The sequence below is a fragment of the Pseudochaenichthys georgianus genome, unplaced genomic scaffold, assembly GCF_902827115.2.
Source record: "Pseudochaenichthys georgianus unplaced genomic scaffold, fPseGeo1.2 scaffold_556_arrow_ctg1, whole genome shotgun sequence".
Lineage (NCBI taxonomy): Eukaryota > Metazoa > Chordata > Actinopteri > Perciformes > Channichthyidae > Pseudochaenichthys > Pseudochaenichthys georgianus.
In genome coordinates this window covers 266-15,717 of record NW_027263117.1, presented here as the reverse complement: position 1 = coordinate 15,717, position 15,452 = coordinate 266, and the positions used below count along the sequence as shown (strand labels likewise).

Genomic DNA, 15,452 nt, shown 5'->3' with positions numbered 1-15,452 from the left:
CAGTTTTGGCAGCAGTTCTCCTGTTTGTCTCTCTCTATAAATAAAGAATTACGGCAGATGTGTAATATGTAATGCAGCCGAACCGTGTATTACAATGCCGTTATGTGATGACTTCCAAAGAGAAAAGCAAGCACACTCTGAATTAGGTATTATTTTATTTTTCGTTGTCGGATATCATATCTCCATATCATATCAACACCATATCCCAGCGTGCATTGCGGCTAAAACATCCAATCAACAAGCTTCAAGCTGAGGATCTTGGGTAATCAGTTTAGTGGGTTTGTGGTGTGTATCGCTCAAAATGTCCCGTCTGTTTCCGGTGACTTTATTTACGGCTAAAAAGCCCAAGATTATAGAATTAAATGAATAAATAAAAACAAGGATAATTGTGTGTTATTGTTGAGTAAATAACAGTGTGTTATTTAGAAAAGAATAATAAATTAGAAGGAAAAGATTTTAAAAAATACAGATTTCAGTATTTTGAGGCTCTGAGCCCCATTTCTTTTCCTCACAGATGGAAAAAAAGTCCGACATTATACGATTTAAAATAAAAACAAATAAATAAAAGATAAAACACTGGCATGTAATTTACGTTAGAATAAATAGAATGGTTTTGAATAATAGATGAGAGTAAATCTACTTCACTTTACAGCCCCGCCCACTTTTGGGGAAACCAGCGCTGTCATTTGAACGGCGATCAAGCCTGAAGTCACAGAGCTCTTCTGTTACTGTCCTTTCTTCTTAGAGGAAGTACAGAAACACGTAACTCTGGATTTGTTTTAATGTTTGAGGTGCAATAAACGACACAGCAGCTTTTTGGCATGTTAAAACTATTATGTTCTGCCTCGCACATGAGAGTAACAGCTGGCGAAATTACAGCCTCGCCTACTGATTTTAATTTAACCATATATCGAGCCCGATTGTCGATTTCAAAGGTGTGCTCTAAAATGATATTTATAAATAACTAATTATCATTATTATAAGCAAGACAATAAATGGCAAAGATATGTAGAAAATAAACGTATTTAAGTTACATTCATAACTAACGTAACGTGGGAGAAAATACGTTTCTAGCTAAACGTAATTGAGAATGCAGTTTAGTTCTGTGGGAACGTAATTTTTAGGAGACAGGGTTGTAACAAAGCACTTATATACTAACAAAGGGCTGGCTTATCTAAAGCCAGTTGAGTAGCACTTGAAATGTTTTGGCTCTATGAAACCTGATGTACTTATGATTCTGTTTTCTTCAAGTTTGTATTTTGTTGGTCGAACGCACTTATTGTAAGTCGCTTTGGATAAAAGCGTCAGCTAAATGCAATGTAATGTAATGTTCACTAAACAGAGACATTAACGACATTTGGTGTTGAAAATATCAGAAAAAGTGAAAGAATGGGAGATAAATATCTCAAAATGTTATTATGTTTTGTGTGTGTTTGTGGTCCTCTTTCAGCTGAGACACTGTAGGTGAAGGATGCTTCAGGAAAAGACCAAACACTGGATGTCTTTCACTCGCCAACATGTGTTTTCGAGACACAGATATTAACGGGGAAATCCTGCGGGACTCAAATGCCTCGTCTCTGTTCCCTTAAACTCATTTGGGAGTGATTACCCATCAGCCCCGGGGGTGCAGAGGAAAGGCAGCGTTACCCCCGGTCTGCACGTTGTTTCTCTTTCAGAAACACAGAGGACTGTTTGTATGACGCGATCACAGACACGCTGCAAACGGTGTCCGCCAAAAGTCGAGTCCAGTGTCTATGGAGTGTCATTTTTATTTGTTATAGTTTGGGAAGATTGAAAATCGGTAGGGAAAGTCAGCTAAGTCGGTAGGCGGTAGACTACCGCCCAAATCGGTAGGGTTGGCAGGTATGAATATGTTTGTTTCTTAACCTCTTAAGCCCCACGGACCTGAGCTCGGGTCCGAAAATGCTATATATGTAGCAACAGTGCTATATCTGAAGTGTCATTCATGAAACTATTAATATTCCATACCCATCTGACCGGAGGAAACTTGGCTAACTGACGATACGAAAAAAAAGTCTCACAAGAAGCCTCTAAATGAGCCCATGTCAAAAACGGGCACTTGCTATTTCTGCTCATAACTCACAAAAACGATCATTTATAATTCATACTTTCTGCACAAACAACACATTTTCTGAAAGCTGAGATTCCATGGGTATACACCCCATCACTACAGGCACAACATTAACCGAGCTAGCAGCCAGAACATAGCAAGTAAACAATGCCATTTTTCAAATCAATGACAATAATTAGGTTGGCTGTTTTGTGATCAAAAGTTGTGTTCAAAGGAATAAAAACGCTGCTCAGGTTAATCCAAAGTCCCTTGTCACTTTAAAATGATTACTGATAATCAATCCTTTCATTCACGGCAGAAGAGTAGGTCCAACGATTAACAGTCCGTGGCTTCAGCTGCGGGAGATGCAGTTTACGCATAGCTCCCCCTCCGGCTCCGCAGGCGTAACGTATTTACGTATTTTGAAACTGCTACTCGATTTGATTGGCTCTAACGATTCAAAAAAGGTGTCAATCACCCAAATCGACCAATGGGTTCCAGAGATAGGAGCTTGCGTAACTATAATGAAGAGTTTGGTTCCAAAACGCTATAAATCCATGTTGATTAATTTGAGTAAAAATGTATTTTCTTTACCAAGAAAAGTGGCAAGTGAAAACCACTATTTTCTGTTTCAAACGTTCACATAGCATCTTGAGGTTATAATAACATTACAAATTAAAATCCAGAATTAGATTTTCAAATATTTATTTTAAAAACTGATCATTTTCCCCCCAAAATGCAATAAATCCATGACACGTTTTTTCCCCTCCAAAATGCAATAGATCTATTTTATTTTTCATATTGAAACTGTGCAAAAATACATAACAGTAACAGAGTTCCCGTTAGCCGGCAAATCTAAATCTCTTCGGTCAAAATCATTTCCTATTAGCGCAATACCGCTTCAGTTGCGCCACTTATGTGACAGACAAGAAGAGTATGTGACAGACAAGAATAGTCAATTCTAATGGCTAACACTTAATGTGGAGAAATAGATGTCCTGTGTGGGTTGATTGTGCGTTGATCTGTTGGTAATGCCTCGGGGCTCCATGTAAACAAATGCATAATGCTGCGCAATACTTTGTGGCCTCACCCAGTTGCACAGCGACACTTATTGTGTAGGTGTCTTTTAATAAGCAGGTAGTCCTATCATTAGCTATAACTAGCTGGATCTGATCGATATGGACATAAACGCGAGTGAAGTCTAATCTGACGGGAGAGAGAGATCAGCTGCTGCTGACGAGTCGACACGCAGCTCTGCATGACCACATGCAGCGGTGAGCGGACAAAACACACACACGTCAGGTTAGAATATCACACGTAGCTATTTTAATTACCTCTCAAACTACCTAAACTAGTTATAGATAGGCCTATGTTTAGTTTTACTGTCGGGTGACTCATTACTGATCCGCGAGCTGCATGATACTGGCATAATAGATTGCCCGATCGGGCAACCAGCAGGTGAGGCTTCATTGCCCGAGCTAAATACTAGATGGCCCCGGGACTTGATCCTGCTCGATTTTAGTAGATCCAGAGTAAAAACACTGAACGTTTTGTAATAGATCCCCTGGGGTCAATGTGTCTGCGTGACAGAAGTTTGCTTTTGTATGAGAATGATAACAAGCGACAGCCGGCATTTTTCCTCCTCCCGAGTGTCTCATTTTCTTAATCTCCTCACGTACATGATTACATTTCGATGGCTTGCGTTTCTTCCCCACCGCAGAAACCACCACAGGTTCATCAATGCCGTTAAAAGTATTCATGTTTTTATTGTTTGTTGAAGTAGATAATGACGAAAGCCGGTACATTCAGGGTGCCGCCATTATTGTTTACACTGCGTGCCGTAACGGCCCGTCGACACTACAGCGTCGAAAGCTCCAATCTGCCCATTCACTTTCAATGGGGTGACGTCACGTAGCCGCGCTTTTTCGCCGAACTGAATTGTGGGTAGCAGAGCGGTCCGTCTCAGTGTATTCATCTATAGTAATTTCACACACGTGACAATAACACGACGGCATCCATCTTGTGATATAATGTTCTTTCACACACTCAACAACAGACAGAGAAGATGGATGACGTTTCTTGTTCTTGTTGTTGAAATAAACAAGACATATACATGTATGGTATTACATTACATTTCATTTAGCTGACGCTTTTATCCGAAGTGACTTACAACTATATATATACACACATACATATACATATATATATACATATATATACATATATATATATACATACATATATATATACACATATATATACATACATATATATATACACATATATATATATACTAGGGCTGTCAAACGATTACAATTTTTAATCAGATTAATCACAGCTTAAAAATTAATTAATCATGATTAATCACCATTCGAACTATGTCCAAAATATGCCATTTATTTATGTATATTGTTGTGGGAATGGAAAGATAAATGAAAGCAGGCGGATATATCCATTTAACATACAGTATGTATGTTTATTATAACATTTTTCTGCATGTCAAAATGAAAGACAACCCACACACCTATCAATCATCAAACCGTGGGGTCTTAATTCATTACGTGTTGATTTCTATCAACGGGGGAGTACTTCAGGAAAGTCGACGGAGGAGGGGGGGGGGGCGCTAGTGGAGTACTTCGTGACCACAGAGTGTGAACGTTGTGATCAGCTGTTTTAGCGCAGTTCTCCAGTGAAGGGGGGAGTCTCCCTCCGCAGCCGGTTGGCGTAATTTTGGCACAGTTCCGTCGTACAGACCGACGTTAACAGCAGCCCTGTCTCTGCACACGGATACCGACTCTGTCGTCCGGTGATCTAACCGCCTTCTGGAAAAGCTTCACAAGTACGTCGGTACGCAAATGCGCTTTGTGACACAAGTGACGGTACGCATTTCAGAGTACATAACCTGCGTACCAGTTATGTGCACCCCTGTACCAGAGCCATATTATTACTATTATATTGCTCTGCCCTGTACTACAGCAAAAGTATTCTCCATCGGGACTTCCTGCAACAACACCACGCCGTTATCAAAGATGTTCTATTGAGAAGACGATCACTACGTGACAAAAGTTTTCAAAACCGTGGCTACTGAAATCAATCTTACTAAGTGCTGTCTGTGCAATTTACTCCGCGCGAGTTGGCAGACTTTATTTTGCTTACTTTAACATCATTTTTCATGGTGGGGCTAAGCCATTTCTTGGTATGGGTGTAGCCTACCCCAGCCATACCCTGGCCCTGCCACTGGTGGCACGTATGGGGCGGGCCATTCTGCACATGCGTTAAATGCGTTAAATATTTTAACGCAATTAATTCAAAAAATTAATTACCGCCGTTAACGCGATAATTTTGACAGCACTAATATATATACACACATACATATATACACATACATATATATACATACATATACACATACATATATATATATATATATATATACACACATACATATATATACACATACATATATATACATACATATATATACACATACATATATATACACATGTATATATATATATATATACATACACACATATATGACGGACGGAATATTAATATTAAATATTGAACAGATTATATGAAACCCGTCTCACATAATTTACACGGTATACATTTTGAGTGATATAATGTTATTTCACACACTCAAAATTGATGTTCTGCTGTTGTTGTAGAGAAATTATTTCTGATTTGAGTTACATTTTTGAAAGTACAAGCCAGAGAATTAATCTATTTGTTTTTTCCACATTTGTTTCCACAGTGAGGAAGGCGATGAGGATATGGCTTCTGGATGCCCGAGTATTATGGGGAAGATGCCACCAAGGTCAGGAGGTACTGCAGGAGGTGCTCTGATGCTGGCAACAGAAGGGTGAAGACACCTGTGTGCTGCAGGAAGTGGCAGGTCCCTCTGTGCTTCACTTCCAAAAAGAACTGTTATGACTTACTGGAGTAATACTGTAACATTCAGGGTTTGTATAAAGTTTGTTTTTTTTACCCTAAAAATGCTTCTGGTATTGTGTGTTGCTAATTTTTTTTAAATAAATCTGCTCCAGTTGGAGTCAAATGTTTCCTAAGTTTCCTAATTTTTATTGTGCAAGTAACATGCATCTCATGCAAAGAGGGAACTTCCCACACACACACACACACACACACACACACCGCACAGACACACATATTTTTTTTACAATAATATATATTTTTTTATTTATGGAATGAATACCTATAGTGATAATTAAATGTTATACAATGATGAATGAACCAAATGTGCCCAAAGCTTAGTCCGCTTGGACCTTTTTTTGCTAAACCTCTCTAAAAAGGTCAATTCTCACTTGTTTTGCCTCAATCTTGATACAGGGTACTTATTATATGTTATACTTTGGATTCCTAAAGCTTTTAGGCTACTAACCCATCATTCAAGGGTGGTTTTCACTATAAGTAATGGGTTCTATTTGGGCGGAGACAAGAATTGACCCTTTTTGACTATGTTCCATCTGGATTTACTCTGACACTTCTACATCCAACTCACAGATGTGACCTTACTTTGATAAAAGAAATTATTAATATAACCCTTTTAGAAGTTAAGTTATAGTCCTTTGTTTTGGGCATGTCATTTTCGAGCCTGAAACCTGAAAAACAGGCTTGGGGCTTAAGAGGTTAAAGTGTCAAACTATTCCTTTTCAACTTTGCATCTATAGAACAAGAGACGTTTTAACATGTGTTGTATGTTGCATTGTTGGAGGAGCTCAGGTCAGAAGAATTTCATTGCCATTTCTACACTGTAGCTGTGTGCACATGACAATAAACCCTTTAAATCTTTTGAATCCCACCTTTAGAGTCCACCAGCGGGATGGTTTTCAGAGACGTGGTGTCCAGCAGGACGCTCAGCTCTCGATAGGTGGAGTAAGAAGACAGGAACTTCACTTTGCGCACCATGATGTCCTCCACGAAGATGTTGTACTTACTGAGGACGCAGAGACACGACAATAAATACCTTTAGGCAGTGCCACCAGACTCGGGGACAGTGTCATCCCACAGGCCATAAGACTGATCAACACCTGAACTTTTGAAAGAACATCCAGAACATTCATCTGTTTGCAACTTACAAATTATTGATCTAATATATCATATTCCAATTACTTGTATATAGACTCCTCTTGACTCTATGGGAAAACATTAAAGGTCCCCTATTATACTGTTTCTCATCAATATATCACAGGTCTCAGATATATACAGAACCTGGCTCTGATTGGCTGAAACACCAAACAGATCATTGTAGCATTACCCATAATCCCCTCTGTTTCAGCCCTGTTTCCAAAGTGCTGATTCTCTGTCTGTTACTTTAGATGAAAGTAAGGAGCCCCTCCCCACGCCCCTCTGAGAGAGATTTGGTTACAAAGAACTCAATGGTGCTCTAGGAGGAGATTCAGGTGATAAGGTGGGGGGGGGGGGTACCTTGTTGCTGATTGGCTAATGGTTACACAAGACAACACATCGTTATGACATCATAAAGTGGGCAAAATCTGATCAGCTCATTTTCAGACAGGTTTTTATAGAAATGGATCAACAAGAGAGAAAAACTTTCAGAGTCTCTTTACACAGAGGGGACACATGTTGATGTAGAAGAGACATGAAGAAGAGGGGACACATGCTGATGTAGAAGAGACATGAAGAAGAGGGGACACATGTTGATGTAGAAGAGTCATGAAGAAGAGGGGACACATGTTGATGTAGAAGAGACATGGAGAAGAGGGGACACATGTTGATGTAGAAGAGACATGAAGAAGAGGGGACACATGCTGATGTAGAAGAGACATGAAGAAGAGGGGACACATGTTGATGTAGAAGAGTCATAAAGAAGAGGGGACACATGTTGATGTAGAAGAGACATGGAGAAGAGGGGACACATGTTGATGTAGAAGAGACATGGAGAAGAGGGGACACATGTTGATGTAGAAGAGACATGAAGAAGAGGGGACACATGTTGATGTAGAAGAGACATGAAGAAGAGGGGACACATGTTGATGTAGAAGAGACATGGAGAAGAGGGGACACATGTTGATGTAGAAGAGACATGGAGAAGAGGGGACACATGTTGATGTAGAAGAGACATGAAGAAGAGGGGACACATGTTGATGTAGAAGAGACATGGAGAAGAGGGGACACATGTTGATGTAGAAGAGACATGGAGAAGAGGGGACACATGTTGATGTAGAAGAGACATGGAGAAGAGGGGACACATGTTGATGTAGAAGAGACATGGAGAAGAGGGGACACATGTTGATGTAGAAGAGACATGGAGAAGAGGGGACACATGTTGATGTAGAAGAGACGTGAAGAAGAGGGGACACATGTTGAGGTAGAAGAGACGTGAAGAAGAGGGGACACATGTTGATGTAGAAGAGATGTGGAGAAGAGGGGACACATGTTGATGTAGAAGAGACATGAAGAAGAGGGGACACATGTTGATGTAGAAGAGACATGGAGAAGAGGGGACACATGTTGATGTAGAAGAGACATGGAGAAGAGGGGACACATGTTGATGTAGAAGAGGCATGGAGAAGAGGGGACACATGTTGATGTAGAAGAGACATGAAGAAGAGGGGACACATGTTGATGTCGAAGAGACATGAAGAAGAGGGGACACATGTTGATGTCGAAGAGACATGAAGAAGAGGGGACACATGTTGATGTCGAAGAGACATGAAGAAGAGGGGACACATGTTGATGTCGAAGAGACATGAAGAAGAGGGGACACATGTTGATGTCGAAGAGACATGAAGAAGAGGGGACACATGTTGATATAGAAGAGACGTGAAGAAGAGGGGACACATGTCGATGTAGAAGAGACGTGAAGAAGAGGGGACACATGTCGATGTAGAAGAGACGTGAAGAAGAGGGGACACATGTCGATGTAGAAGAGACGTGAAGAAGAGATGACACATGTTGATGTAGAAGAGACATGAAGAAGAGGACACATGTTGATGTAGAAGAGACGTGAAGAAGAGGGGACACATGTCGATGTAGAAGAGACGTGAAGAAGAGATGACACATGTTGATGTAGAAGAGACGTGAAGAAGAGGGGACACATGTCGATGTAGAAGAGACGTGAAGAAGAGGGGACACATGTCGATGTAGAAGAGACGTGAAGAAGAGGGGACACATGTCGATGTAGAAGAGACGTGAAGAAGAGGGGACACATGTTGATGTAGAGGAGACGTGAAGAAGAGAGGACACATGTTGATGTAGAAGAGACATGAAGAAGAGGACACATGTTGATGTAGAAGAGACATGAAGAAGAGGGGACACATGTTGATGTAGAAGAGACATGAAGAAGTGGATTTTGCATAGTAGGTGACCTGTGAAAGCACTTGAAAGGAGGCGTCTTCAGCGTTACCTGGTGTGCCCGAGGGCCAGCTCAGGCAGGTAGGGCAGCTTCTTCACCTGGATGATGGAGTCGTAGAGTGACGGCTGCAGACCCTGAGCCACCATGTTGGCCAGGATGACGGCCACCATCATGGGCAGGATGTGAGAGATCTGCCCCGTCAGCTCGAAGCAGATCACTGCGGTGGAGACGGTGTGAGTGACAGCTCCCGTCATCGCTGCTGCACCTGGAGGGAAAGGTAGGATATGTGATCAAAATAAAGCTTTACTCCTTCCTCCAAAGTCTTGTTAAAAAAGTACACAGTATAGTGTGTTAGACTAGACTAGAGGATGTTCAAATGGGGTGCAAAATTGAAATGTTTAGAAAATCTAGCATTCATTGAAATCACAAGTCTTCGATAACTTTTATGGCCTAAGGTTTTAATACACTGACCGATGACGGCGTATCCTCCCGGCAGGATGCGGTACACGATCCCATCAAACAGGATCCCGTTGGGGAACAGCGTGGCCATGATCTCTCCTACGAGGCGGCCGAAAGCAGCCCCTGGAGGAGATGAGGCACGGCGGTGAAGACAGGTGGAACTGGAGCTCGGCAGCAGACACAGCGCTCACATTACAACATCCTCTTACCTAATATGAACACGGGCATGAAGGCTCCGGAGGGGATGGGCATGGTGGTGGAAACGGCGGACATCCAGAACTGAACACACACACAGGGTCAGCACCAGAGGGTTCTGATGCTCCAACATGTACAGGTGACGGCCCTCAGCTAATTCAAATAGTGTAATGAAATATGGCCCTCAAATTAAACTTGTGCTTGTCAAATATACAAATATATATCATAGTATTCATGTGTGCCTACTTTTCAAATAAATTCAATACTTTAAAGTTGGAAACATTTTCAAACAAATCTTGATACAAAAAAAAGCCCAATAACTTCGTAAGCTTGAAATCTACGCCTTCGCTTTCCTCTTTCTATAATCAATCTGAAGCTTCTGTATTAAGAAGAGCTGCTAACCAAATAAATAAAAGCTGTGATGTAGGCGGTTGTGTTTCTTACGGCATTCTCAAGTATCACGCATCATTTGATTGATTTTGCTGACTTATAACTTAACTGATAAGGCGATATACCTCTAGTGAGCGGCCCAACCCTTCATATATTTTTTGTATGTGGCCCTCGGAGAACAAAGTTCGGACACCCCTGCTGTAGACGAGAGGAGAGGTACCTTCATGATGATGAAGAGGATGAGGATGACGAAGACGCTGACGTGAGGATGAAGCCACGCGGCGGAGCGACCCAGGCCGGGAGGATTCACAGATCCTGTGATTTTGGTCCAGGTGAAGTTATCAAACAGGGAGTTGATGCACTCTCTGGGCATCAGCTGCAGGAAGACACACACACACACACACACACACACACACACACACACACACACACACACACACACACCACACACACACACACACACACACACACACACACACACACACACACACACACACACACACACACACACACACACACCTTTACACTTCATTTGTTCCAGGGCTTTGAGATATAAAGAAAATCATTTATGACAATATTTTTGACCAAATGTTTGCTTTTAACATTGATTATGCTACTAACTTGTTAAAGGCAACTAATAGAACTGGTCGATTCAGAGGATAACATTATTTTACTGTAATACCGCCTTTAAAAACAGGTTAAAACTACCCGACTACATTATCATCCTAGATTTATGATGTCGTAAAACCTTTTTCTTCTAACTTATTTTATATTTACTGCCCAAGCTTTGTCATTTCAATCTTGTAGTTTCAGCCTCAACAAAGTGATGACACTTGAGGCATTCAATCAGACTTCTTCTCAAAAGCTTCTCCACAAATGAGTCCAGACTTAGAACTACCCAACACAACTACTATGATGTGTCAAATGGGTGGACTCTCCCTCGAAGTTCCTCATAACATTCTTATCGTTACAGCCTTCATTTTGCTTCAACATCCTCCATAACCTTCCTTTTTTGAACACGCATCAAAAAGAAGTCAAAGATTGATTTAGTCGAACCTCTCCAGCCATGAACTGTCCAAATCCAGGGGGGAACGTTAAGGTGGCGATGATCAGCGTCACTGCACCTGGGTAGATCAGACGACTGGACACACACGCGCACACACACGCACACGCACACACACACACACACACACACCTAAATTGTAACCAGCAATAGGCAGACACACACCGGCGTCCCAACAGCCCGGTGTCCACTCTGTCGTATACATGTAGATGTAAATAGTCTGAGTATATAATAAAAATCGCCTCTTACATGCAAACTGTTCTACTACAGTATGATTTCTTTATTGTTTTACACATCTCAGTCCCACTTTATGGCGGGAACGCTCTCCAGCTTGCGACTGAATTTAGTTTTTCTTACCACTTACACAAAGATTTAAAGAAACGGAGGAACGCTTGTGTGGGAAGAAGAGCGGTGGCTCCAACTGGAGAGTGTTTCGTCGGGTAAATAGGAACGGTAGTCGATAAAGGAGGGGATACAGCCCGTGTGCTGCTTAATCGGCCAATCAGTCATTAACAGGAAGGTCGTTCTTAGACGGCAACAACACACCGAGTGATGCTGACAGAGGTTCGTGTCTCGTGTGTGTTGCACCGCAGTGATTCTCCTCTCGCTGTAACGGAGGAGCCTAATGTTCCCTGACTGCTGAGGCTCTGAGGGTAAGTGAATCTGAACACGAGTGAACAACTGGCTGAAAGGTTGTTAAAGCCGCTGCTGTCCGGCCCGCTGTACTGGGACTGATGAGAGAGAGTGTGTGTGTGTGTGTGTGTGTGTGTGTGTGTGAGAGATGCATTAACAGGAAGTGGATTTAAATGGTTTGTTCATGGGAGCACCATCTGAATCACTGTGGGGATAAAGCCCAGTGCCAGTGTGTGTGTTTGTGTGTGTGTGTGTGTGTGTGTGTGTGTGTGTGTGTGTGTGTGTGTGTGTGTGTGTGTGTGTGTGTGTGTGTGTGTTCTCACTGTCTGGTGAGGAAGCGTGTGAGCGCTGTGGGTCTCCTCATGAACAGGACCACCTGTCTGTTCAAGTAGACGAAGAACGCTCCCAGGAAGCCACACGAGATCCTGAAACATGAAAACAAATATGTTCTTACTGATCCCACTGCACCACAACACACACACACACACACACACACACACACACACACACACACACACACACACACACACACACACACACACACACACACACACACACACACACACCCTATGATTGCGAATGCAGGCAGCTCCTGCAGGTCGAAGGGGAAATCCATCCTGAAGTTCGTTTTGAAGAGAGCTGTGATGGTGACTGAGAAGAATACCAAGAAAATGTAGCAAAGAACTTTTTTTAATAAAAAGACAGTTTTAAATGTTAATTTTCAAGACATGTAAATAACATTGTTATAGATGTTACGCCTATAAATTGGAAAACATTATAATAAAGTGTAAGAATAAAGGAAATGCAGGCAGAGAAAGTGTGCAGGGATTAAACGTGTGTATTTAATGCTCTGGTGCTTCCGCTGCTGGACTGAGAATATGCTGCAGGTAATGACTTTGGTTTATCTAAAAAAGCACATATTACTAAGCCGTCATATTCAGCTACTTTCCACAAAAATGCCAGCTCAGTAGCCTGTGTGTGTGTGTGTGTGTGTGTGTGTGTGTGTGTGTGTGTGTGTGTGTCTCACCAGCATCCTTGTTCCACACAGAGAGCACTCTGAATATGAAGGCGCTGAATGTGGCGGCAAAATATCCCCGCCAGTAATTCCTCACTGCAAAGTAGGTAGACGTGACCTCAATACTGAACAACACCCCTGGTGAGGGTGAGAGAGAGAGAGAGAGAGAGATTAAAGAGGAGAGGAAATGAGGATGGATGGTGTGAGAAATAAGAGGGAAGGAGGTGAAGAGGAGGGTGAGAGAAACAGGGAAGGGAGAGAGAGAGAAATTAGTTAAATAAGCAGAATGAGTCCAAACACAGGGTGTAATTATACACACAATGAGAACCACAGGGGCTGAATACACACTTTATAGCATATTAACTCACACACACACACACACACACACACACACACACACACACACACACACACACACACACACACACACACACACACACACACACACACACACACACACACACACACACACACACACACACACACACACACACACACACACACACAGTGAATATAATCATGGAACAATATATATAAAAAAATAATTATTAATAGTTAACGGTTCACTTTTCCTTCTATTGTAATTGAAAATGAAGTTAATATATAAATACACAGTTGGATTACTTTGAAGATCGTTTTGTAGACTTTTGTGCCTTTGCATTATATACAAATATATATCTTTCTTCTATACATTGTTATCATGGATAGTGTGGTGTTTAGCAGGACTTGAATCTGGCATAAAACTTTGCATTTCAATGACATTTAAGTTATTTAAAAAATTTTTTTTGGACTTTCAATACATTTAAATCAAAAACAAAATGTTTAAGTTATTTCAAAAAAGGTAAATATAATATTTAAGTCATAGTTAGATTTAAAAGTTATTTAAAAACTGATTTTGTGGGACTTAAACCTGCATAAACCTTTCAATTAATAAGAAATAAAAACCTATTTTAAGCTATTTAAAAACAGGATTTTAAGGACTTTAAACCTGGATTTTTTAATAGATTTTTCGAACATGTTATATCAGTTTAATCCACTTGTTATTGACACCCTGTGCTACTGACATTCAACAGCTGATACTCCAAAAGTAAAGTCTCAGTATTGATCCATGGGTTTTGAGTGCAGGAGTTCCTCGTTGCAGTGTGCAGGATTTACCTCCGAGAGGAGTGCCGAAACAGCATCCCACCCCCACGGCACAGCCAACAGTCAGAATATCTGTGTAACCATAAGGGTTCTACTGACACAGAAAACAGAGAGGGGGAACAAAAGAGATGAGAGAGATAATGAGGGGGGAGAGGCGGGAGATGATGAAGGAGAGGGAAGGTGACAGAAAGACAGGAAAGTTTAGATGCAGAAAGAGAGAATTAAAGATCAAGGAGGAGAGGACAGGGCGGGGAGACGTGACAGAGGGGAAGCAAAATGGAATAAAGTGAATAAATAATGCTCACTGGAGTGTAGTTAGAAATATGTCATAAAGAGGAGCATAGAATATATAAAAAGGATGCACATGCAAACAAGAGAAATCAGAGGAAACAATGAAGCATTCGGGAAACAGTGCTTAAAACACAACTGATTGCAGGCTGGAAAGAATGGTAGCAGACATGATTTATTACCATAATTAAAGGCCTTAAAAATCACAATTTGAGTCGTGTTTTTTAGGGGCCGTTTTGTTCTCATTGTCACCCCCGTCCTTCAAAACCTGCACCGGCTCCCTGTCCGTCAACGAACACACTTCAAAATCCTTCTGATAACACACAAAGTTCTCAATAATCAGCCCCCCCCCCCTGCCTCACCGACCTGATGCACCACCACACCCCTTCCCGCAGCCTCCGCTCATCAGAAGCCAACCTCCTCTCTATCCCCACACGAACCAAGCTCCGCACCTGGGGGACAGAGCCTTCTCCATCGCTGCCCCCTCCCTCTGGAACTCCCTTCCACAACACATCAGAGACTGCACCGACCCCCCCACTTTCAAATCACTGACCAAAACACAGGTCAGGTTCATATTAGTATGTGGTGTCTCTACTTTAAAGAGTTCTCTCCTGCTGATGTTCAGGTGTATATCAGTATGTAGTGTCTCTACTTTAAAGAGTCCTCTCCAGCTGATGTTCAGGTGTATATCAGTATGTAGTGTCTCTACTTTAAAGAGTTATCTCCTGCTGATGGTCAGGTTCATATTAGTATGTGGTGTCTCTACTTTAAAGAGTTCTCTCCTGCTGATGTTCAGGTGTATATCAGTATGTAGTGTCTCTACTTTAAAGAGTCCTCTCCTGCTGATGTTCAGGTG

General features: G+C 41.6%; 1 protein-coding gene across 1 annotated transcript in view; it reads right to left on the bottom strand.

Moving 5' to 3' along the window:
- Nucleotides 1-14,399, bottom strand: part of clcn1b (chloride channel, voltage-sensitive 1b) — a gene marked incomplete at its 5' end in the record, with an annotated part of 59,686 nt that extends 45,287 nt beyond the window's left edge. Inside the window, 10 exons of the mRNA XM_034079184.1 lie at nucleotides 6,895-7,028; nucleotides 9,462-9,675; nucleotides 9,882-9,992; nucleotides 10,079-10,148; nucleotides 10,675-10,830; nucleotides 11,511-11,595; nucleotides 12,474-12,575; nucleotides 12,717-12,801; nucleotides 13,178-13,303; nucleotides 14,321-14,399. Coding sequence (XP_033935075.1) covers nucleotides 6,895-7,028; nucleotides 9,462-9,675; nucleotides 9,882-9,992; nucleotides 10,079-10,148; nucleotides 10,675-10,830; nucleotides 11,511-11,595; nucleotides 12,474-12,575; nucleotides 12,717-12,801; nucleotides 13,178-13,303; nucleotides 14,321-14,399 — 1,162 coding nt within the window. The remainder of the gene's footprint in view (nucleotides 1-6,894; nucleotides 7,029-9,461; nucleotides 9,676-9,881; nucleotides 9,993-10,078; nucleotides 10,149-10,674; nucleotides 10,831-11,510; nucleotides 11,596-12,473; nucleotides 12,576-12,716; nucleotides 12,802-13,177; nucleotides 13,304-14,320) is intronic.
- Between the last annotated feature and the right edge of the window lie 1,053 nt (nucleotides 14,400-15,452).